The sequence below is a fragment of the Gallus gallus genome, chromosome 7, assembly GCF_016699485.2.
Source record: "Gallus gallus isolate bGalGal1 chromosome 7, bGalGal1.mat.broiler.GRCg7b, whole genome shotgun sequence".
NCBI classification, from domain to species: domain Eukaryota; kingdom Metazoa; phylum Chordata; class Aves; order Galliformes; family Phasianidae; genus Gallus; species Gallus gallus.
The window spans coordinates 32,486,707-32,513,401 of record NC_052538.1 but is presented as its reverse complement, the minus strand read 5'-3'; the positions used below and the strand labels follow the sequence as shown (position 1 = coordinate 32,513,401).

General features: G+C 36.7%; 1 protein-coding gene across 6 annotated transcripts in view; it reads right to left on the bottom strand.

Annotated features, from left to right (window-relative positions):
- The window catches only part of ARHGAP15 (Rho GTPase activating protein 15), a 318,635-nt gene that overhangs the window by 125,944 nt on the left and 165,996 nt on the right, over window positions 1–26,695 (bottom strand). For all 6 annotated transcript variants that reach the window (NM_001008476.2, XM_025152213.3, XM_025152211.2 and 3 more), the window contains one exon: window positions 8,686–8,808. In NM_001008476.2, the coding sequence (NP_001008476.1) occupies window positions 8,686–8,808 (123 nt within the window). The remainder of the gene's footprint in view (window positions 1–8,685; window positions 8,809–26,695) is intronic.

The window sequence follows — 26,695 nt, the reverse complement described above, 5'->3', positions numbered from 1 at the left end:
TAGCTTCAGCCCCAGTAACAAAGGTCTCTGTGTTTTCTTGCAGACTTAGAGGTAAGCTAAAATCTTCATTTATACCATGATCTTCTTAATGTTTGCAGGCTGTGGTCTCTGGAATTTTTGTGGATGTGTGATAAGGAAGTGAAGTCCACTTTTGAAACTATGCTTTTATTGAATCCAAATTCCTGCAAAATATTAACCAATGGTCCAACCTTGACACTCAAACCTCTTCCATGCATGTGGAGTTTCACTCTCATCATAGACCATCATATGAGTGCAAGAGCTTTATTAATTTGCACCATTAGGACTCAAGAATATAATTTCATCTAACCTTATAGGATATTTTAATCATCAAATTATCTGTTTGAAAAATGGAAGATACTGAAAGTCTTTTGATGAGAATGGCATATGTTACACCAAGTTTAACTGATGACGTGTTGCTTCATTGATATATAAGCATTCAGCCCAATAAAGCTATGTTTTAGTTTCTATCATGTGAAAATTTTGATTAGCTCAGAGTGTTCATCCTGAAACATATCTGTATAATCATGTTAAACTCTTCAGATAACTAATTAGCTTCCTCCACCTCATTTCCACTCTATATGTTTGAGAAATTATGAAAAGAGCCATCAGTAATGGGGATGTTGTCAGCTAGAATCAAAATGAATCAAACAGATGAACAAAACTGTTCAATAGGAGCCAGTTAAATGCTCAAACAATAGGCCTGTACTACCACCATTTATCCAAAAAGACAGTCTCCATATAGCATTTCAACAGCACACATTTTGAAAATTGGCGTAGAGGCTTTCAAAAAAGTTTTTGAAGACAATTGAGGGGAGTGAGCACAAGGTTGGGCTCTGTAGGGCAAAGCCACCAAGCACACTCACTCTAAGAGCAGCATGACTGCCTGCAGTCCTCAAGTTCCTGTGGCACCAGGACACTTTCTCCATAGACAATCCCATCATTTTTCACCATAATCACTTTGAGTGGCTCTTCCTCAAAGAAGCACAGCTTTTTCATGCTACCAGGCCAAGTTCTGTTTGTTCATTTTCTGCTTTGGAATGACACTAGCTTCACCTTCCTGTAGTCAACCAATGCTATTTCTTACTGAGCATAGATGTGGGCAGCTTGACTACCTTTGCTTTCCAAATACCCCAGACTAAAGAACAAACAGGGAAACAAGATAGGGAAGGCTTTGCAGGAGTTCAACAGAGAAGCTTATTCAGCGTACCGATATGGGTGGTATATGCACCAAATGTACCTCCCAATGCATGTGGATCTGCATTTGGGTAGAGTACATCAAAGCCTGAATTTAAGTTAGCCATAGTTTTGGCTGCAGAAGGAATGGAGGACTGGGTTCACAGAACTACACTGTAGAAGTTTGTGTGCATGTGCGGCATTAAGCATCAGCGAACAGGCTGTTACAAGTTTTGGGGTTATGTTTCTGACAAAGCACAGTCTGGTTACATATTCTTCATAAAACATTTATAGCTGCCTTCAGTGATAATTATATATACAGAGATTTACAATTAAAAAGTACTAGCACTTCCTCTTTTGACATCTTAATTATTTTTATTTTTTTTTTAATTTTAGCAAAGACCTGTCAAATTCTTTGAATAAGATAGAATGCTCTCCCATATAAATTATGGTAAAAAGAACCAAAAAACAAAGATATTTGTAAACAATTTCGGGAATAAAACAGGCAAGGAGCTGCACTGTGTTTAGATGGCCAGTACATGAAGAACTGAATGGAAATGAATGCAAAGAAGTTCAGCAACATCTCTGTTATAACCACTTCATAATCGCTTCCAGGATTTTGCAGTTACTCTTTCATTCTTTAGTTCTTTAATATGAATGCAGAACATTTGCCGTTTCTGGGAGGAAATTTTGATAAGTCTGGAAATAACCTGCAGTTCTCTCCTTTTCATCACTCCTTTTCTGGATGTGTGCTCTGCACCTTCTCCAGCAAACGATTTAATCCCATTTTACATACCCTTCAGTATACAGATATAGTCACACCATATAGTTTTGAAGTACTTGACCTAATGAGCCATCCAATTATTCTGAATTCTGGGTGCTCCTGAGCCACAAGCTCTGTGACTGCATCTAGCCAATGGATTTTTACTGGTTCTGTTTCTGTACATAAACATGGGAATTGCAGGAGTTACAACCACCACGTTTACACTCTTAGAGGTCACAGGGATAGCTGGGGAAACCTCACTTTATATTTGCTTGTGCAGCACTTTAAAAACGAGGCATGATCTGAATGGCAAGCTATTAATTTTTGTACACTAGGTTGATGTGTAAGTAAGGTATAAATATTTGTTTCTTATTCTTTTTATAAGTATGTATATTCACATCTAGTTTGAGGAGAAACTATCCAGAACATTTTTTCAAAGAATAGGAACTGCTCCCAGAGGGATAAAGGAAGCAAAAAGCCCTTGTTTGATTTATTTGTGATAAGGCCTTTCAAAACTTCATTTTTTATGACTTGAAAAAAAAGACGTACACAACACTCCTAACCTCCTGTTATGACAGTTTATGTTTCCTATCCAGCTTATTTAACTCAAATGCCTGGGAAATAGACACAATTACCACCTTATGGAATGCTACTTAACTTTAAATGCTCCCTTCTGAATAGAAATCCACTTTATCTTCTCAGAGTTATTCCAGTTTCTCAGGAATTATTTCCTCTATAGGCTCCTGAAATGCTCTTGTTTCATCATTTAAAAATTTAAACTAACAATTGTTCAAAAATATCTTTTATTAGAACAAAGGCAATTCCCATACAGTGGATTCTGTTCACAAGAGCTTGTACAAAGGAGCTGCATACTATGCCCATATACAGCTTTAATCATTCACTCTTTCAGCTGTTATCAATTTAAAACCAATGAAACTCCCACACTGAGTCCATTTGAGCAGTCAATTTTAATATCTTGGGGCATCTGTAGTTATTCTGAATTGGCTGCAAAAGCAGAACTAACAAGTTAAGCTCTAACCATAAGTCTACATCAGGCTGGTAAACCATACATCAAACACAGACAGTTAGTCAATACTGTAGTATGAAAAAACAACAAGCATTTTTAAGAAGAGCAATATATTCACAATAAGTTTAGTGTATGGTTTACATTATGCATCCCTGGTATCTGTGCATTCAACCTTCTATTCAGAACGGTAGGGTGTGCGACAGCTTTGCACACAGATATAAAATGAGACACCAGAAGAGGAGGGAACGAACATTCACAAGTTGTATAATATAAAATGAAGATTACAGCTGCAATGAATTGTTTGTTCTGGGGAGCTTCAAGTTCTCCTGAGCCTGACAGAGTTGCTGTTTTTGAGCTGCTTTCACAGGCTGCAGCAAAGCCACTAATCCTGAGCTGCAGAATCCCAGCCTAGGAGAGACAATACTTCTGGAAAAGAAACAATTAAAACAAAATCGCAAAAGCCACATCCTCACTGAGAATGTCATTGTTTAACTGTTTTTTGGTGTACATGGTTGAGATGTGGCCACACTGGGAAGGAACTCATATTTCAGTACTTTTTATGGGAAAAAAAAAAAAGAAAAAAAAATGGGCAGAGAATTGCTAACATCCCAAATTCTCAGACAGAATCTCAAATTCTGACACAACAGAAGGTATAATGGTATCATGCCCATGTTTTTAAAAACATGAATTGTATCTATATAATATAGTTAATTGCCTTTCAGGAGCAAATACTTGCAGAGTCAACTCCACCACATCTGGATTTGAACTGCTGGACTACCAGACTTTTGTATTGACATCTGTGTTGTTTGCTTTCTTTGTACCTGTTTGAAGGCTGGGAGGGAAACGGGGAAAAGAAAAGGAATAGGCAAAAAAAAAAAGAAAAAAAAAGAGGTATGAGCAGGGAGGGATACAGGACAGTAAGCACCATAGCAATTAATTTTTTGGAAGAAGAATGGAAGTGGTTGAAAGGATTACATTCTGATAGGTAGCTTCTGGCTGCTCCAAGAGTAGAGCCGGAATACCAAGTCCAACATTAAAATCGCTCTCTTCACCAACTGGACTCCATGTAGCACCACAATGCTTACACAATAAGTGGGCCAGGTTCTCAGCTGATTGAAGTCAGAAAGGTTGTCAACAGAGCTCCCCTGATTTATGCAAGCTGGGATTCTTGCCAGTCCTTTTAACATGGAGATTTACTATATACCGTTGATCTGTGGTGGTCATCAATTAAATAAAAATTACATTTGTGAGCAGTTACTATTAAGTGGCATATGAGCTACAAGATTTGTTTTACTTTCTCAGGAAAAAAAAAAAAAGAAGGAAAAATAGAGAGTACTGTAGACACCAGTCTCTTTTAAGAAATTATGGTGTATTATTGGAGACAAGAGTTCATTTAAATTCAAAGAGTGTGAGGCTGCTGTACATCTTCTTAAAGCAGGTCTCAAAAATGAGATACTTGTAAATTATGTGAATGAGTTCTGATCATTATGTCATGATTAGAGTAGTGTCAATGGAAATATCACTTTGCCCAGTGTTTGGCCATCCGGTGGGTTTGGAAAAAGATCAGAAAGTCCATGCTGTGGTCAAAGAGAGAAATATCCTTGTGACACACTCACTGCCTCTGCAAATCAAAGGAAATATTTCCTAACTTTTCCTAAGTTATTATGGGCACCAAATCAATTGCTAAATTTTTTTTCTATAACCCAGAAGAATTACAGAACACATCAAAAAGGAAATCTTAATCTCTACATTTGGACTTCTCATGAGCATTACATTCACCACATTGAATTACTCCAAGGTCCATTGAGACAATTATGATGTTTTCCCTTGTCTGGAAATGAAATAACTGGTGATCTTTGCGCTGCTATCTGCTCAACCACCAACATATGCTCAGCCTTGTTCTATAGGCTATCAAGCCAAATCACAGCTAGTTCCTTTCACCAGCAATTGAATGGCTTTTAAATTCATCTCGAAAGATTTGTAACTGTTCCAATTCTCGTGTTTTGTTTTTTTTTTTCTTTAACTCAGAAAATAAGTTCTATGAACTAAGTCAACAACAGTAACAGCAAAACCCTAGGTAAGTTGCTTGCCATCTACATTGTCCTCATTTCCCACAGCATCATTTATAAGTTGTTACTAATGTTTTCATTTAATTAGCTATTTATCATTTACTGAAAGTGTATTTTGTGATAGTCTATTGCCAGTACAACTGCCATAGCTTTAAAGTCACTATTTTACAGAAGCTTTTTCTTTTTCTGCTGAACTAAAGATGCTCAGAAATCAGGAAGTTAGCTGGCCAATATCAAGTTGAAGGTTGGCAATTCATTTGGGGTAATATTAAATCATGACAATGCTCAAACATGAAGATCAAAGTTCAATTATAGACTATAAAGAAGTTCTAAAAGAGAAGATTTATATATTATTTTTCTAGCATATTAGTGCAGATTCTGTAAATTCTGAGAATATTTCAATCCCAAGGAACTGAGAACCCCTGACCTAGCATATAAATTTGAACACAGCTATTCTTGAAATAACACTGTTAAAATGGCAGGCATGGAATATGCCTCTTGTTATTTCTAGCTTCGTGTGCATGTAGATACACACGAACATAGCATGCGTATAGGCCCCTTACATGGTACACAGAAATACTGCATTACACGTTGCCTCAAAAATGATTCAAAATTCTTCCATACCAAATAAATTTTGTGTGAGCATGAACTGTGAGGATGGGCAATCTTCATTAGAGCACTCACTGGAGCATGAAAATCCCCATGTACCAGCCCACTGCAACAAATGGAGCCAATGTGCTCTTCACATAGGGCTTCTCATAGGCAAAAGAGTAGCATAACAACCAAACAACTAACACTGCTCACATTCCCTTATTTGATTATAATCCACCCATTTCTTTTTCTAACCGTTTGCTAAATACCCACTATATTCACTACAGATATTTGCTACATCTTACATGAACAAAGTTTTGTTAAGAGTTAAATGACAATCACATAATTCCTAGATTTTCTGATAATAGCATTGGCAGAACAAAGTACCCCAGGAGATCAAACTGCTATTTAATTTTGAAGCCTGTATTCCCAAATTTGGTTAATGCGGAGAAATGTGTCGAGTCTTCTGGCCAAGTGTGTACACATCAGTGACTAACAGCTCGCAGAACTGTGTTTAAGTGAACTTACCACCTTAAAGTGTATTTACTCATGACTATAATTTACGTGTTAAATTTATTGGAGTTTTGGTTCCAACGTGATATACAATGTAAAAAATCAATATAGATTTGAGAGCTTTATAGTGCCCTTGGCAAATATGAATAGCACTTGATGAAAAGTGAAGGTTTTCACATCACCTACAGTGCCACTGCTTTAGAGTAATTAACACCACACGCTTCATAGATATTTATATCAATTCTTTGCGAGCACACAGAACAGTTCTTTGTCAGAAATTTGGTACCGAGATGTCCTGCAAGGCTTTAGACACACTTTTATTATGAGCCCCTATTTTAAGGGATTTGCAATTCTGACAGAAGCATTTCCCTATGGGATAAAAGTTAGTATGAGTGTTCTCAGAGCTGGAGGAATTTCTTCTTGTAAAAATTCATTAACAGTTTTTCCCCTAAGAAACAAGCAAACAGTTTTGAGAGGCATCTGCAGCCATTTCATTCACCTTTAGAAAAAATAAATAGATGTATCTTACAGTACAAAATTTGGCAATCTTCTAGTTTTTCATTTGCTGTTTGCACTTTGTGATTTAAAAATATTCTAATGCGAGTCTAAAAATTAACATTTTAAAGTAGTCTGCGTATAAACACTGCAACTGCATTTTCATAACATTTTAACAGATTAAGGGATAAACTCTGGTGAAGACAATGGAGGAACCTTATCGAATGTGCATTTCACATAGACTTACCGTAGACTGGAATTAAGCTGTGCTAACGAATCCTGCCTCATTTGCATGGCCAAAACCTAATCCTAATGAAACAGCATGGTATATAACTAACATGTTTTCATTATGGTAACATTAGTTCAGTAATAAAACTGTGCCAAGTACTGATTCTGAGTTACTGTGCACCAAATCATACATCTTGGCTCTCCATAGAAGATTATCTCAGGTAGAACCAAGCTATGTTTATGAATCAAGAGCTTAACACATGTGTAGCCAAAACCAAATGCATCTGGCTTTCCTAGAGAGATATATTAGAGGATGGATTTGAGTTATGCTAATGAATCTGGATTTGTTAGCAGGGATCACATCTGATCCCTGTGTAACACCGCAGGAGATTCATCAGACACACTTTATTAAACTAAAAAAAAAAAGAAAAAAAAAAGAAGAAAGAAAGAAAGAAAAAAAGAAAAGAAGAAAGAAAGAAAGAAAAAAAAAAGACACCCTTAAATCCAGAAATTGAAAGACTATAAATTTCTACTCTATTACTGTAATAACTGAAACAAACTAATGGGATGCATTCACATCCCACCCTCAACAGAGTACTTCGAAGAGGCAACATCCTCTGATGTAGTGAAATCAGACAGTACAATTGTTTAAGGACAGATCCTGGAAAGCTGGGCACACTCACACGATGTGTGAGTATCTATGGCATTTTTAAAGCACCTGTGGAAGTTAGAAACAGAAGCCCACTATTACAGCATATAATAGTTTTAGACACTGAAGACTTCCTTAGAGGAAGAAACACCTTGCTGAACATTTTTCCACGTATCTAATATGTACAAGCTTAATTTGCGAAGTCCCTTCTTTCTCTTCAGACAAGGGGCCCAGCTGGAGTTTAACTCTTGGGCTTTTTCAGCTTGTGCTGGCTGGGCTTGTCTCTTGGCTCAGGACAGACCAGTTTCACACACACCAGCAACACCCCTTGCCATTTTTGACACACCACTGGAAAACTCACACTCCAGAGACTGACAGGGGCTGCTGGCAAAATGCCTTTTTCCCGTCAATTTGCATGTGCAGTTGTGGCTTTCACACATAATAATTTGGGAGTGCGTAAATTTTTAAAGCATTAGTCCAGACAATATTTGAAAACATGGCTTTACTTGATTACTAGTGGTCAGCATGCTACTGCCTTCGAGTTAACTACCAGCTTCTTGGGAGAATACTTCATGGATGATCTCGCAAACACTTTTCATCCAAGCAACCATTTTTTAAGGATATGTGAAAGTGATGTCTGACCAAAGTGAAGCAGGAAAAGATCTCTGATTCAAAGCTTTTATTATTCACTGGCAAAAATTTTAAGTTGTTAAAAATGTATTTTGTTGGCAAGCTAGAAAAATGATGAGAAGAGAGCAGGAAGCATTCCAGCCTACCTTAGAAAAGAAATTAGCCAGCACAGCATCTGAACTTCCTATTGCTCATTCTAAATAGCAAGCTATACCAGCACGCGTTTCTTAAAAAGAAATGGAGTTGTGCAGCACACAAATTGGCATGGTGTATGGTGAGTGACTACGTTAGGTGAACAGGCTTCTATCAAAAGCAAAGGAAAGCAGAAAAATTTAAGTATTCAAATAGCACAGATATACGTAACCACATACTGATTTTTTCACTACAGTTCAGCACTGCAAATTTTCTCAGAAACATCAACAAAACCATTTGTTTGATGCATACATGCTTTTAGCTGAGAGTGAAAGAAGCAAATCCACTTGTAAATTTTTACTTTTAACTCAAAAAATTATAAAAGAGAACACACCTTTAATCAGTCCTTTTTCTTGCAATGTTTTCAAGGATGGTCTTCGGGAGATAAACTTCTTTAATCTGCTTTTAACTCGGCTTCTGTCATTTGAGTCAGAAGCACTGTAGTTCAGTCTGAAAACTAAAGGAAAACAAAAGAAAAAGTCTCAGTGAATTTTATTTATAAAGTATTAATAATAACAGTTTGCTCAAATATTCTTGGAAAGCAATGGCCAAAACCACCCCAGTAAAGTCATGCGGTAGGTCAGCAGTGTAGCTGGTTGGACAGTACAGAGTGTCTCTGATTAATACTTTTCTGAATAAACATGACGAGTTCACTCTGCTGGTTAGTCACAGAGCTGTATTTTTTATTGCCTATAAGAATTTGGATGGCTACCAGTTTACTCATGAAATGCTCAGGAATTCCACAAGTTTCACATGGATGATTTTCCAACTAAAAGTCCGGACTCAAAGTGTGCTATGCACTATTAGCTCCACGCTGCTTGCAAAGAGAAAGGATGGATGGTTACACCACTAGCGAAGGACTGAGTTCTCTTGCCAAGATGGATTAAGCGTTATATATATATTTAATGCAGTTATAGAAAACATGGCTGTATGCCATGAAATGTGTGCAAGATGCATTAATTTATGGAAAGAAAAGTATTCCCGTCCTAATGATTATATTTTATTATATTTAGGCATTTACCAAACTGAGAAACATTTTGAGCTCAATTTATTCCTGCTCTGTGTCAAAAAGACATAGAACCCAGCTGCAGAAAATCCCCTGGAGGAAGTTTCAAAGGCATAAATTTAACTTCTTCTCTGCTGAGGTGCTTACAGGGCACCATCATAGCTATGAAAATAGGCAGTATTAGCAGCAAGAAGAAATTCTGCTCCTTGCTAGATGCTCCAGAAGAAACAGAGAAGCTATGGGAAGACATTCTCCAAAGGTTTCCCTGGACAAGAAGATCTTTAGAAATTTCTGACAAACCACCTGAGCCTCAGGACTCTTGTCTGACCCTTGTCTTGTTCTCTCTTGCCCTAGACAGAAAGAAATAAATAAACAAACAAATAATAGATAGATAGATGTGTTAAAAACCCACCAAAGCAGAGATTCTCCACAAGAGCTTTCCCTTTCTGCAGAACTTCCAAGATGCTCAGGTGAACCTCGTGAGGTCCAACAAATCTAAATGCAAGATCTTGCACCTGGGTCTAGACAACCCTCATTACCAATACAAGCTAGGGGGTGAAAGGATTGAGCGTAGCCCTGCTGAAAAAGACCTGGGGGGATGGGAAGCTGGACATGAGCCAGCAACGTGTCCTTACAACCCAGAAAGCCAAACAAGTCCTGGTCCGCATCAAAAGAAGCATGGCTAGCAGGGTGAGGGATATGATCCTGCTCCTCTGTTCTGTGCTGGTGAGACCTCACCTGGAGTACTGCATCCAGATGTGGAGCTCTCAGTACAGAAGAGACGTGGACCTGTTGGAGCCATGTCCAGAAGAGGGCCACAAGAAAGGTGTAAGGGATAGAACACTCCTTCTGTGAGGACAGGCTGAGGGAGCTGGAGCTGTGCAGCTTGGGGAAAAGAAGGTTGAGAGGTGACCTGATAGTGGCCTTCCAGCCCCTAAAAGGGAGCTAAAAGAAGGAAGAGGACAGACTCTTTAGCGGGGTCTGTTGTGATAGAACAAGGGGAAACTGCTTCCAGTTTAAAGAGGGTAGATTTAGGTTGGATATAAGGAAAACATCTTTTACAGTGAGGGTGGTGAGGCACTGGAACAGGCTGCCTAGAGATGTGCTCGATGCCCCATCTCAAGGCAAGGCTAGATCAGGCTCTGGACAACGCGATCGAGCTGTGCATGTCCCTGTACATTGCAGGGAAGTTGGATTAGATTACCATTAAAGGTCCTTTCCAACTCTAAGGATTCTATGATTCTAAGTACCCCAGATAACATCCCCTGCCCAGAGTAGATCTGCAATGCAGTGATCTTCATATGGACGTTTCAGGGAAGAGACTTACTGAAAGCAAATTATAATCAAAATTATTGGGCCATTTTATAGTATGAAGTTTTGTGTAAGGTATAAACAGAACCAGGATGTTTAAAGGTGCACAAGTCTAAAACAATGGCAAGCTAAAACAACTGGTTAAGCTATGATAATAACCCCGGAATATTGTGGTTTACATTACAAATCTGATTTTAACAGCCAAACTTATAAAATGGTTTACACTTTGCTGTTGTCAAGGGAGAAAAACTTGCCAAATTGTTCATTTTAAGTAAATAGAACATAGCCAATTAAGGAAAGCAATATTTAAACACATGCCTATGATGATCAGAGCATAGTTTGCTTCTGATTTCACTACTGATTTTAAGAGAAGAGTGCTCCATTTTCCCACAGCACTAAAATGACCCCACACATACTTCCACAAACTAGTAATCGCACAGGACAAATAAAAGGACACTTTACTGGAAAATACACAGCTTGGTACAATAATCCATCACTTATGAAAAATAGAATTCACATTTTTTTAATGGAGCATTCTTGGAGCGATGTATCATAGAATATAAAGATTAGCATTCAATTGATGGCTGGTGCTTTTTTAACTTTATAGTTGAGGACTTTTTGTTCAAAATTGAGCAATCCTTGGCAGGGTCAAGCTAAAATTCCAAGTCAGTTGGCCGTGCTATAAAAAGAACAACAAATGGGTGTTTCTAATTCTGCATCTTAATGTTACTTTGAAACAGTGAAGTGAATTGTACTTAGTTTTGGGACTCTCTTGTTGCTTCAGGTCATTCTGTCCACAGCAATTCATACATAGATTTGGTTTTTCCTGACTTACAGTGTGAAGCTGACCAATTGCAAATGATGAAGTACTGAAAATAGCTCCGGAGTGACTTCAGATGCCTGCCATATTTCCCATTCTGAAGGACTCTGAAAAGCTTTATGCCCACTTTAAGTACATTCTTAGCTCTAAATGTACACAAAAATTAAGATATTTTAACTGAAGTGAATATGGTAATTCTGCAAACAGCAAGACAGGACAAACTAGGATTTGATAACAGGGTAAAGATTCCTCTGCTTAGAAAGATGCATTAACACAGCCAGAATTTTCATACCTTAAACAGCAATTATGGTGTTAAAACTACATCTAGAGGTAGGAATAATTATTGTCATGGATGTTTTGTATTTTATAGGTTGGGTGGTATAGCACATAGCTAAAAACAGCAGCAAAGCCAATTTTGATGAATTTCTCATTTTATTCTATCAAGCATGACTCACCAGAGGGAAACTCCAAATCTCCCAGAAATTCAGGGGTTTAGATAGCATGTTCCAAAACCAAGCTTAGCCAGAAATATTCTTGTTAGGTTCTCATTTAGAAATAACCCTTCTCTTGCCAAACCATTCTTCTCACAATATCATTAAAATGACTTTTCTATTATATTTGGAAATACAAAGAGGTCCAAATGCTACTTCCAAGAGAGAAAAAAAATCAGCTAGAAAACTGAATAGCCACAATAAATACACATATGTATATACAGCTTGTAGTACCTTTCTTTTAAAATTTCATGTTGTGGATTTGGGCAGAAGACTCCCCCACGAAAGAAAGCTGATTAGCTTCAGGCAATGCAAAAAAGTGGAGAGCAGTTCAGCACAGTTTTTGAAGGAAAAGAGGATGCTTAAGGTTCTAAGTATAAAATAATAGGAAATAAATCTATTACTTGGTCTCAAATCCTGGCAATAAACTGCCCAGCTGTGCCATTTGATTCTTTGCACTAAATAAACTGATATCCTCAATTTCTGAAGCTACTTGCATTGACAGAGCCACACAAGTGCCTTGAGACCAACACAGAACAGAAGCATAATTCCCCTACCTTTACACGACTCTTAAGTATTTTTGTATCTTACTATTAATGTTCATGGGAGATAAAGAATCTGCATGAGATAGGGCATTTTTACAGTAGACATAGGGGGAAACCCAACAGTAAGCACAATATTATGCTAACTTCCTTCTGCTGGAAGTGGGTGCAGGATACTCCAACCCAGAAGCAAAAGCATACCTGGAGCAAAGCTTGCATTACACAATCTTGCATTTGGTTTGGAATAAACTAGGTACCCTCAGACATAATAAATAAATAAATAAATAAATAAATAATTAAATTCGAGGACTTTGGTCACTTTAATAGGTGGGTATTTATATATTCCTCAGGTATTAAGAGACAAATGAAAAAAAAGAAAGAAAGTTCTTCCTCAAGCAATTTACTGTCTGCTCTAGAATTAAGGTACATTAAATCATAACAGCTTACCACAATAAAGAGGTGTAATACAGAACTGGTACAACAAGAAAATAGTATAAGCAGAGCATTAGGCATAAAAGAAAGAACTTATTTGTGGCTCTTGATGTTAAATAGCATTGTAAGAACACTGACTGAATTAGGAAGGATAACTAGAGGCTAAATTCTCTGCAAAAGAATATTAAATCAAGATAAAAACTGACCTGTCTTTTTGGGGGCCTATATAAATCCTCTGAATACTTATTCAACTCCAAAAATCTAGCCTTAATATTCCTAATAATATATATAGCTTTTACACAAGAAGACAGGCGGAAGGAAAGAATTAATGCATTGCTCATAAATCACACCATTTTGCAAAAACAGCACTATCAGAGTCAATGGAACTTTTGAGATTTACAGATGAAGGATTGTGTGTCATATCTGAATGCACTAAATGTCTATATGATGCAATGATCATAAACATATTATCGCTTCAGTAGGCTGAAGCAATAGCTAATGTATTTGCAAGGTGAAGTTGTGAAAGCCATTCTTTAGGATTTTGGCATGGACACAACTAAAATCTCCAGAGAAGGCTCTAGCCCTTTAAGGGGAAGGTTTATGTAAGTGTTTGTTAAGTGGTTACTTTCTGTGAATTTAGTAGAGAAGTTGTCTAAGGGGCACAAGGGCTGTACCTACATAACCCTGTACCTAGACAATGGATGTCTAGCAGACTCTTTCCTGCATGAGACATTCTAGGCTGATCCTGAATAATTCAGAATATAAAATATTTTAGTATCTCATAAACAGCTCCATATCTTACTGGATTTTCTAATGACATGTAACATTATCTCACACTCCTTCCAATGACTTTTCTTTCACTTTTAATTTACAAAACATTTATACTAAATCACAAGGGTTTACCTATGATTAATTCCTGCCAGGTACAGTATATCTGAATACTTTTAACATGTTGAAAGCATTGGTTTTTGAAGAACTATCCATTAATGACTTTCTGAACTGTGACAATGGATATTGACAGTACTTGTCAGACTAAAGCACTATTGATTGTCTCACATCATGTGTATAGAAAAACCAATTTCTTTCAAGTACCTCTTCCTAACTGAAATACATTATGATGATGTCTATCTGTTTATTAGAACACCCAAATAAATGTGTGTAATTCATTTGGATGGAAAGGATTGAAGGGTTGCAGTCGGAATGGATATGACATGATGAAATTCAAAGAGTTTTACATTAGTAACTTCTCTTCCATTAGTCTTGTTCTGCAGGTAAGAATACGACTAATCTGGACTGTGCACAATTTATTTTACTACTCTCAATGACTTCAAAACCTTGGGAAGTTCTTAAAAATGGAGATGACTTGTAGTCAACACCCATAGTTACGATTTAATAACTGTTTTTCCAAGGAATAGTAAAAGGGACAAGCTTAACCATTCAAAATCCAGAATACCCTGATTAAAACCTAAATACAACTACCTTACATATGTAAAATGATCCACATGTGAACTGGCTTATCTGTGAGCTCACTTCTTGAACTACTAATTTTTCTACATTCTTTTCATGGTCACGTACAGTCCTCATCAACATCTTGCAGGACTGAATCAAAGCTAAGATGGTAGAATGAGAGGACGAGCTAGGTCTCTGCAATATCGGATAATGAAAGGCTCACAGCACTAATATCACATATGTGCAAAAGTATTAATTGAAAGGAGTTAATTATTTAATTTCAAGGAAATCAAATGCTTAATTGCTGAAATTGTCTCATCCTTCTTGAGAATTATATCAATAACCTGCAGAGGCGTATGACTATGCCTACATTCCAGAAGATGCTGTAATTTAAGAATATATAATAACTCAGGGATTTAACTTTTATTGGATTTCACTGGAACTCAGAATTCAACATTTTATCCTATTTTCTTGGCCTGCAGCGAAGGCAAAACTACTGGTAGTCCTTTAGGGGAGGAGCAGCATGCATTATTGCCTGAATAAATACCACTGTTTCAGCCAGCACCAAAGTTTTGGGAGTGACAAAATCAAGTCACTGCTTCCTGTCTTCTCTTTGTGATCTACTGAGATAGAGCCAATAAAGTCTATTCACTAGGGATAAAGAATTCACTTCACCTACTTTGTTGAGCTAAAGACTTTTGTCAATCATCTTTTTTTTTTTTTTATCCCTTTGGGAAGTTCCTGGGCAGGTCTCATGAGTTCTCCCCACACTATAATCACTATATCCTTTTTGCAAAAGAGCAAAATGAGAGACAAAAACATGGTCTGCTTAGAGGCATTACACAAATGATCGGTGGGGAAAATACAGAAATCAGGCATTACCCCTAATCCCTATGTTTATGATAAGCTTTAAAATTACAGGTTTTGTGACTGCACAGGGTAGACTCAAGAACTGTGGCATCAGATGACAGATTGGCTATCGTTGGCTGGGAGATGCTAGCAAAAATTTGTTTTCATGGGCATCAGAGGACATGGAGTCATTCAAGTTTATGGTCTTAAAACACGTTATTTGCCACAGCAACTATATCTGCATTTGCAAATGTTTATGAAGCACACTCAGAAATAAACAATAGGAAAAAGAAAACAGTGATTATATAGTGCAAATAATTTTGCTGTAATATGACAGCCTAACAACTTAAGTGCTCAGTATTGTCATTACACTTTGTGAAATTTGTGTGCATTAGCAGTAAAGATTCAATAAAATGACTGTATAACTCATATTTTGCATCATGCTCTGATGCATATAAACTTTTTAAAAATTTGGTCTCTTGCTAATAATAAATGGAAATAAATGAATAGTGTGTATAAAAATATCAGTGTACATTTACATTGTGAAACAAAATGGTACTCCCTATGCAGATTTTCTTAATGGTATTTGTAGCATAAATATTTAGAAAAGTAAGGAAATATTTCTGTGCATGCCCTGGGTTAATAAAGGAAGATCATACCGCACTAAACTGACATCATTCTTCAACAAAATAACTGAGTTTTTTGTTTGTTTGTATCCTTGTGTTTGTTTGTTTGTTTGTTTTCATAAAAGAGAAATGTAATAAACAAAATCTATTTGGACTTCAGTTGTGATGCCAAATGGGAAATTATCAGTTAAACTGGAAAAGATGTAGAGAACTACAACACTAACAGTGAAATGACTCAGAAAGGTGCAAGTTACTAATGTAAGTCCCTATATATTCTTGGAATTGATCTTTGTGTTTTCATTAATAATTTCAATACAAAAAGTAGGAGCATTCAAAAGTATTTGTGGGTCACAACTGGGAAGCATCATCAGTTCAGAGGTGAATCAGGACATCAGACAGTCTTAGTGACTTTGTAACTGGAAGCTGAAGAAATGGATTAGATCTAATAGTATCCAATGCACTGCCAAAGAGGTATACAAAATATTTGTTATGAACTTGAAACGCAGCTATTAGAAACATGAAAATAAGTGAGACACCTGGGTAGATTATTTGGTTATAAGTTTGTTGATCTATTTGTGAAAAGTGGCCATAAATGGAATCATAGAATCCTGAAGGTTAAAAAACCCTCTAAGATCCAGTGCAACCTCAACTCACCCCCACCACAGCCACTAAGCATGTCCCTCAGTTCCACATCTCCATGGTACTTCAACACCTCCAGGAACGGTGACCCCATCACTTCCCTGGGCAGCCTGTGCCAATACCTCCCCACTCTTTCAGAAAACGTTTTTTTTCCAAATATCCAATTTTTATTTTTATTTTTTATTTTTTATTTTTTTCCTAATATTCAACCAGTGAGAGAAATGAATGAACAAACTCTCTGCTTGGTGAATTTCCTGGCCCTGGTGAATTTCCACCTTGGATACTGTCATGCATGAAACAGGTATTCAAGTCATACAAAGCATAGGCAATGCTGTGGGATTCACCAGCGGAAAGAGCTGAGAGAGGATGAGGATCTTGGCTAGAAAATGGCTGCGCAGGGCTGTGATTGTTCTCTATGAATTTCTTTTTGGGGGTAGAAAAGGAGCAGGAGAGAAGAACAGGACACCAGGGAGGGAGAAGAGCTGTTTAAACTGAAGAACAATGTTGGCACAAGAATAAATAAGTATAAACTGGCCTTAATATGAAGTTCTAAAACGGCCTTTCAAAGAAGCCATGGTGGTAAATAAAACTAAAAGAATTTAAGATGAAACTGAATAAATTTATGAAAAGGGAGACAGAGCATGGTACCTTGTGACAGGAAGAGCTGGACTAGATCATCCAGGACACAACAATTCTTTCTTTATGCAATTTTTTTTTTTTTTTTTTGTATTGTCACACCATTAGAAATGCTATAAACCACACTTACTTGAATATAAAAACCACAATGCCAGAGATCAATGAGTTTGCTTTATTCATACAGTATGACCAGTTTATGTTCATTTAATGTAAAACATGTGGGATGGGACTTGGATGAAAGCTGCTGCAGCATACAGAGTCAGGCTGCTCAGGCTCTAGGAAGAGAGAGTGCTCTCACCATGCCCGTGCCAGGGATTAGGATTCCTGACAGCCAATTTGCAAGAAGTGGCTGAGGTCCTATATTGTTATGCAGTCCTCATGCACAGGGGAGTATAGATTCATAGGACTACAGACTGCTACAGAGACATTTATTCTTGAGCATCCTTTGGTAACCAGTTTCTGTATCTCTTCAGGTAATGAGTCATCTTGTTACAGATGGTTACAGTGACAAAAGGCAGAAGAGTTACAGAGAGGTTTTTTGCAGTCCTCTTTACAGAGCACTGTTAAATTTCCCAGCAAAATACCCAATAACTCAGATTACCTAACATGTAGGACTTGAATAGCAGCCCTGTACTTTCACTACCTGGGTGGCTCAGTGCTACTCATTTCTAGCATTTTCAGCCATAGAATCTCATCCAACTCTTTTATAAAATGCAATAGTAATAGTTTCAGAGAAAAAAAAAAAAAAAAAAAAAAAAAGAATGGTAGCATTTGATTTAATGACTTTCAAAGTTGACAAACATAATATAAAAATATTATTGAAGCAGACTTCCCAAAAGAAAACAAACATGCAATTAAAGGTTGAAGAAGACAGAGCAAGAAACTGAAGATTTTTTCCAGATCAAGTTGAAAAGTAATTTACAACATGTAATGTATTCAGGTATTTATTTTTTTGTTTTGTTTTGTCTTTAGAAGACAAGGTCCTCTTTGTTTTCTTCTATTGAGGAATATTTGTCAGTAACTTTCAAGTCTTTAAGCTTACCTCCTGACTGAGTTAGTCTGAAAAAACCTTTTCAACCTTTTCCATGTAATGTGAATAGTCATCATTAGCATTAATTTGCTCAGTCAAAAGGACAAGTAAGTTATAGGGTTCCTTCCTTTACAAGGAGAGAGCTTTATACTGAAAGAAAACCCTTCTGAGTTTCTGGGTACTGCCAGTCATGTGTGCCCTTTTAGCTTCAAAACCTATGTATAATTCTACCTTATGCTTTGGAAAACAAACTAATTATCTGTAGAGAACAAGGAAAACTCGCATTGCTGTATTTATATCACCCTTGTTAAGAGTCATGCAGATTATTCATATATTTAAATTTAGAAACACACTCGGATACTTTGCTGTATATTTTTTTCAGATCTGATCTAAGGGATCTCTCCAGAAAGAATACCATAACAAAGAATTTCCTCTTTATAGAGAGATCAATTATATTTTATACTTCTACATTCTAAAAAATACCATATTTTAAAATTTTATTCCCATTACATGCAACCTCCAATTATATTCATAACTTTATATTTTTGACCCACTATGAACTTCTACTGCTTCTCAAGCAATAAAGGATAGATTTAATTTATAGTACATAGATTATGACAACCAACATGTTAAAATTGTTATTTTCAGTGAGAAGTGGTAGTAACCCTCATTTGCTCTTTCAAATAATAAGTTCCAGTATATTTTTATCTACTAATATAGCAAATTTAGTGTGTGTTAGTGACTGCAGAAGAAAATTTCATGAAGGAAAAAGCACAAAAATTATCTTGAAAGTAATCAAAGAATATCTAGTTAAGGATTCAAAATCCATTTGCCGTACTCTGTTTATACATCCACTCGATCAAGTTATCTCTATCTCAATTAAATCATTAGAGTAAGTATAACAGAAAAAAAGGATCACCCATGAGCTCATTTTTTAAAACAGAATAATCCAATGAATTTAAGAATCCTATTTACTTCTTATCTTAATAGTAACTTCTCATAGAAATTCCCAACACTTACATGAACATAAATGTAAAACTTGGACAAAGCAAACTTAACTTCATTTTATGTTTTCAGATAAATGATTTATATATGTTAAAACACTACTGATTTTGAACTTTTTTGGCTTACACTGTAATTGCATCACAGTTGCATGGGAAGGACATCCATTAGAGGTTCTTAAGGATATGCATAAAATAGACCTACAAACAGAAAGCAAATCCAATGGAGAGAATTATAGCTTTTGTCATATAGAGTCTATGGGATATTTTTGTTTGTTTGTTTCTCCCATTGACTATGTGAAATTTCTAACAAAGACTACAGTTCTATTTTGTCATGGTTTGTAGAAAATGTAAATTACCCCCTCTCTTCCTTATGCCACTGAGCACTGCTTTGGCCAAGGTGTATGGTGGTCCTGGAATAATTCTGGCTTTCTACATCATGCACTCACTCTCTCCTAACAATGGCATCTGCAGTCTGATGGTTCATTGCCATCACAGTCAGATGTAGAGCAAAGATTTGGGTTGGTGTAGATAAGACCTGAGTCCAAAGAGGACACACAGGCGTGGTTAGCAGAAGGAATGAGTGACTGGGACCCCAGAAAAGAGCATCTCCTCAACTGCTAGTGCAAGGGCTTTGCTGTAGCAGGCATCTGGGGCCCCAAGTCTGCCTGGCCCTTCCATAGGTGCTCAGAGGAGAAGAAACCTTCAGAGACACTGAAGGGCATCCAGTGACATTTTTTCAGTAGTTCATCCAGTCTTCAGAACAGCTGCGCTGGAACATTTGCATGGACAGGCAAATGACTGCTATATATCACAATCTTTTCCTGAAATAAAATCAGGCCAATCATCATAACACTGAGGCACTTCAATCAGCTGCATATGGGTTTTCATGGGTGCACTGACCCTTGCTTTGACTAGCCTTGGTTAAAACTTGGATAAAAGAGATACACCAAAAGACTGTTTTAGCTTTAAAATTAATGTTCCAGCTGACAAACTGCACAGGGACTTAACCTACTTTAGAACATATTTAATAGCATAATTTAGTATCTAAAAAGAAAAGCAAAATAACTAATGATGGACAAATTTAGAGGTCGAATCTAGTTCAGATAAACATTCAAGAGTTCAGATGTTTAACCAAACCTTATCTTGTCCATGAAAAGCCTCGGCCTAAGAGCTCTATCAAATATAAGCAAAGCATGGAAGATTGTGGAAACTTTTCCTTACAGAAGGAAAACTCTATTATCAGGAACCAGCACCTTATAGCAGCACTCACATGTTAAGCATTTAAGCATCAAAGCAAAAGGAAAACATTTTCAGAAAAGTGCTTCATGGAAACAGCAATATTTGGATGAAATCCAATACAGAGAAAAGAAAATAATATTAAAGGAAAAGATAATTCAAATGCAATTAGACTATCAACCAATAAAACTTAATCTGTGTTTGATAGATGAAACCTTCCAAGCTTAGAATGAATAAGGAAACCAGAGATCAGAGGACTCTGCCTTTTGAAGTCTTGTTGTCCAGATCCTGGGGACCATTATCTAACTGAGTACTTTAAAGACATAATGAATATTCTGTCACAAAATAAGAAAGCTTTATTACTGTAATGACCTGTAATTCGAGCAGCAAAGATGAATTCTAAGTAAATAACTATTTCCAAAAGGTAAATTCTACTAACTTAGTCTCTGGACTAATACTTGCTTTTAAAGAACATTTTTACTTGTTAGCCACTAATAATGGAAAGCATCACTCTCAGGGACTCTCTCCATCCTCAGTTCACCAGTCTTTAAATGGATTTTTAAGAAACCTATCAGCTGAGATGAGACCTGTGGCACCACTTCTCATGCACTCGCCATATCTACTACAGTACCCCAGAGGAAAGTAAAATTCAGACAAATGTTACAGGAAGCCAATGGTACTTCAGCATCCTTTCATTTTTCTTTCCTTTTCTTCGTGTCACCACCTTGACTCCTCTTTGCTTAATCCTGTCCTTCACCTTTTTCTCTCCTGAGCCTCTTTGGCAATTTAATTCAACAAACTGACAAATTTTCAAACTGACAAGTTTGTTTCATCTTTGGAACCCAAAATTCAAGTGAACATAGTATTTTTTTGAGCAAACCTTAAATTCTCAGTTCAGAAATGACTAATGCCTATCTTACACTGAGAATAAAGTTCCAAATATAAATGAAGCATCATACTCCTTGTAATTTTTCCTAACTTCAGCATTACCCTTGATCCATCATAACCAATGGTCTTCACATACCATTTTAAAACAATTCAGTATTTTCATCATTTCTCCACAAATTTGTAGTGTTCTCTCGTGGTTTTCATTCAGACACGTGAGCTAAAATACCTTCATGCAAATAAAGGAGGGAAGGAGCATTATCGTGCTCTATCATACATCAGTAATTTTACATAGACAAGAAAAATAAATAAACATATATTTTCACAGCAGAAATTATCCAAAAAAGACTTTGTTTTTGAAGGGACAAAACCTCATTAGTTCTTGTGTAATATCACAGCAAGACAGATTTTTATTTAAATGAATGCATCCACATTCCAGAGGAAAGACTGCCAAAGAGTGACCTTGAGATCTGCTTAATTCTTGATCAACTTTCAGGCCCTTCCACCTAGGTTTGCCCAAAACAAACCCTACAAGTCACAGTGTGCCTCCACTCTGAATTTAATATTTTATTATATATACCCACCAAGCTAATTTTAACTTGCTCTGACTCTTACTTTTCTATCAACAGAACGAAAGAGTGAATTCCATTTCACATGGCTGTTGGATGACCTTGCCTTGAACACCTACAGCGAAAAAGTATGAATTGATACTGGGACAGATTCAGAAAAGGAGCCTGGACATCAAGAAAAAGAGCATCAGTCTTTCATAGGAAAGACAACAACAAAACTCAGCTGGCTTCGTCTAGCAAAACAAGCAGTTGGAGGAATACAATGGCTGTCTTTAAAACTATTTGAGATGGTAAATCTGAGATGGAGAAGAAATGCTGAAAATAAAGAGCTAGATAAATTCTGACAAGAGAATGCATTCCTACCACAAGTCCATTAAAGCTAAAATTTAGAAGAATATTTTCAGCTTGAAAACATTGAAGTTTTGGAAAATTCTTCCAGCATGAGCGGAGGGGCAAGCGCATTACTACTGAATTTCATTAATTATGAAAGGAATTGAATGAAGTAGTTGTTTTCAAGAACTGGGGAATTGATTCAATGCTACTAAAAGTCTGTCTGAGGCAGATAATGCCATGTTACACTTTTCAATAATAGTAACGCAAGTGAATTCCTCCTGGGTGAATCCTGGGCACACTTAAGACAATGGCCAATGGAATTAATTAAATGGAGCCAAATATCCTTAGTGGTGAGGGGAGGTGCTCATCTGTCATAGTGTTCTCTTCAGCATCAATATTTAAAGCCAGCTAGTTGGAACCTTTTACTTAATTGAGAAACAATACAGCATTTAACCCCTCAGTATCATTCCACTCGTAGCCTTTCAGAGGAACAATTGCAGCAGCTATGCGATGAGCATACTCATCAAGCATACTCTTCTGCAAACGTGCACATGTCTACAACTTCTTACAAACCGCCCTTGTGCGCTCATGAAGGAACACGCCCTTAATTAGGAGGGTCTCTCACAACTTACATAAGGCTATGTAACCCACCTACCGATGTAGGAATTAGGCTTTTTTATCATACAGGCTCTATTACCTACAAAAGAGCCTCTAGTTAAAAAGCAGTACAGGCCATAAAAGAACCCATCTTTTAAAGAGAGCGGGTGTAGAAAATATTTCATGCCAGTAGAAGTTTTAAAGTTCTCCAACTGCATGTGTTTTTATAAGTTTGTCCTCAAATTGTTTATCTGGCACATAAGCAAGCAGCCGGTGGAACAAATAGGAGATCCTACCAAGCACGTACATTTTTAAAACATTAATACACGTAATCTAGGAAAGAGTAAAGTGCTTTGATCCATTAAACTCATCTTTAAATATTTGGGATTAGAGGTCATAATTTAAATGAAATACATCCTCCAACCTGCAAGGTACAAACGCTGAAATGATTTCTCCATTGGGAAAAAGGTGAGTCTGGGCAGTAAGTAATCCTATCTAGAGCCTGATTTATGATGTCTCTAATTGAGCTTAATTTAGACTTTTATAACCTAAAAACCTCCTTATTTCTGTCATATTCCTCCCAGAGTACCAGGAGGATTGCATCTGGATTAGTTATAAATAGCAGTGAAACCTCAGAATACAGTGTAGTCTGAGAATCATTTTTCTGGCTTCAAACTTGCAATCAGGGTAGTCATTTCAATAATTACACCAAGAAGTATAAGAATTAGGTTCACAAGAGTGACACAAAGCTGTAATGTCTCTCCCTTCCCAAAGCTCCGGTCCCTGCATATCAAAGGAATTGATCTAGGTAGCAGAACATGGAAGGGGCCAAGCTGCTCAACTTCCAGTACCTAAAATGCTGATGTGCTGTTCCTGATTTCTTCGTGATTGCTATTTCTTTGTGATTTCCAAAATATAGCTTTCTTAAACACTGAGTCAGAACTTGTACCTCACTACAAAAGATCACAAATAATCATTGCTACCCAGGCTCTACTCGCCCCTATTTCAAATTTATCTTGTGTGCACTCATAAGGGACTGTTTTGTTAAGAAAAAAATAAAAGGTGTCTCTCTCTTCATTGGAACAAAGAAATATGGTTTCATAACTCTTTTTTTTCTTTGTTTAAACTTAAGTCCTTCAGCAGTGTTTAGAACAAACCTGAAGAGATTTTAAGACAGACATTTTGTATTATAACATTCCCACGGGTCATATGCATGATTGTCTTTACTAAAGCTCCTTTCAGTCCCAGTTGAATAAATATGCATTTTATTTCACTAATCTTGAAACAACAGGAATAAAGTTTACCCAGGTCCTTTATACCTCAGAGAACAAAACAAATACTACAAATCTTTAGAGAAAAAGGATATACAAAAGGGCTTGAGGTGAATGTTTCAAAGCAAATACTCTTTAAATGATGTGCAAATTATTTCAGCACTTGAACATGATTTATGAAAGGGGATTAGTCCACTGAAACAAGAACCCGGTTTAAACTCCTGAGTTTCAAAGTCAAAGATGAGATGTGTTTGCTGGAAAAGGCAGAAGAAACCAGATAGTAATCTACAGTGAGAATTTCTGACAGATTCTCTTCAACTAACTCAATCTTCCATTAGCTATCACTGTCATTCATACTTAACTGTGCTGGACAGTATAAAATACCTTCTTTTATTATATAATTCTCCATAAAAATGAAGTATGCAATAGTGATAATTAAGTAATAATGAGATAATTAATAACTCGGTGTCTAGCTCTCTATTTACTAGCAGGCCCCATAAATGAGCACAAGGAATATGAAACAATTAACAATTATCCAAGCTCAAAGATATAACTTTTACGAAGTTGTGTGTCAGTGAGCAGACCAATGAGTCACAGGTCACATCTATAACAATATATTATATTCTGTTGTAATATTCCCACATACTCTTCACATAATGGGTAAGAGCTACTCTTAAGTACTATAAAAATGATCACTTTTATGTAATTGTAAAGATTAATAAGTGAGCTAACTTCTCATGGTTCTATAATGACTCTGCTGTTCTAGTAGGTAAAGGAAAATTTAATGATCCTGCTCAGATATGATTAATATCTAACTTTTTCCTGTCTAAAAATCTGGACTTGGTTCAATAAAAATGAATTAAGTGAACATGCACTGATTTCCATGCCAAACGTTTATATGGAACTTGGTTATGCCCAATTTAAAAATATGCTTTTTCAACCCAACTAGTAATCTCGGGAAGGATTTTGGAAAGTGGAGTAGAAATAAAACAAAGAAATAGAGAAACATAAAATAGTAATTGATGGAAAAAGGATATTCAAATTCGGGAAAAATTCATATTTACATGAAAACTAGTACCAGTCAATTGTAATTTGGGCTGTGACACAATTTTCAGCAACAGTGACACAACTTGTTTCTGAATTTGGCATGCTTTGTTTCCAAAATACAAATATTATTGCATCTTTATTGCTGAATCAGTATTTTCCTAAGCTTTAAGAAAACCTTATGTCTGTAGTAAATGCTGCAGAAAAGCCTGAGACTAAAAATAAGTGAAAAAGTAAGTTTAGCCCTTCTAGTCCTTATAAACATCCCCACACTTCCTAAACCAGTATGTTGCATTTTTTTTTCTGTGCTCTTTATGTGATTCAGTACCTGGAGATGACTGCAGTCCTGTTGATGCAATAAAAATAAATGCCAAACATACACGCTGAAGAGTGACAAAATTAACACTGCAGTAGAGGCTGCATATTTGCATACAGTTTGTGTTGCTTTCTATTTTAATTGCTGTTGATAATGCAGAGCTGAAATACATTGCTATTTTATATTTGTTGGCTTTATTAAAAATAATAAAAGTGACCATATGTAATGCTACCACTGTAAATTAATAAGACTCCCTAAATGGCATCTATTTGGCTTTGAACTTCGTATCTAGCTAAAATGGGCTAGGAAGGGAAAAGAAGCACCACGCTGAGACAGAAAGGGTTAAAGCTTTGGAGACTTCTCTGTTTCTCTTCTCAAGTCCACTAAAAAAAAGGGGGGGGGGGGGGGGGGGATTCTGTTATTTTGCTTTTTGTGTTGTTTGTTTTATTGTGGGTTTTGTTGCTGTTATACTTTTCCCCTCATATTGTAGTTTAAGCTATCTAACAAACTGCATTCAGAGATGATTCTGGATACATTAGCTGTTATTTAAGAATATTTATGTGATATGCTCCAAGTTTCAAAATTCAGCTTTCTGAAGCAAATGAAAGGAGACTAAATGAGTAAAGTAACTTTAGGCAATTTTAGAGCACACACAGCCCTCGGTCAAATAATAGGTACTGCATGCCTAACTTTCATCTTTTAAGAAATCCAAGCAGATTTCAGAGACCAAATGATTTTCTAGCATATACCTCTGAATGCAAAACAAATTTATGATCCAGAGGATATTATTATTTTTTTATTATGAAAACGATGCAGGAAGGCATATTCTTTTGCAGTTGTTCCACGGGGAAGGACACGAGCACTGCAGCAGCACAGTGATACCTTGCCCTTTGGGACTCAAAAGGCCCACAGATCTCAGTTGAAAGTGCAAGAGGAATGTAGGTAAGCAAAATATCATTATTTGAGTTGGCCAGTGGCCAGGGTGGCTAACACCCCAATCCTAATGAAGAAGGGAAAAGAATCCCAAGCCTGCTGTTTAATATGCATGACATGTCGGCTCTGCTGTCAACTTTTCCTTCCACCCCCTGCTTTTGTCCGCTTTTTCCACCTGTTGCAACTTGTCCTTACCCAGGCTGAGAGCTCGCCAGGGCAGGAATTTTCCTACTTCAGTGTTGCATTGTGTCTGCCACAATGACGCCGTGATCCCCGACTACTCCTATTGAGAGTCCAAAGACATCATGAATAATGCTGACACTGT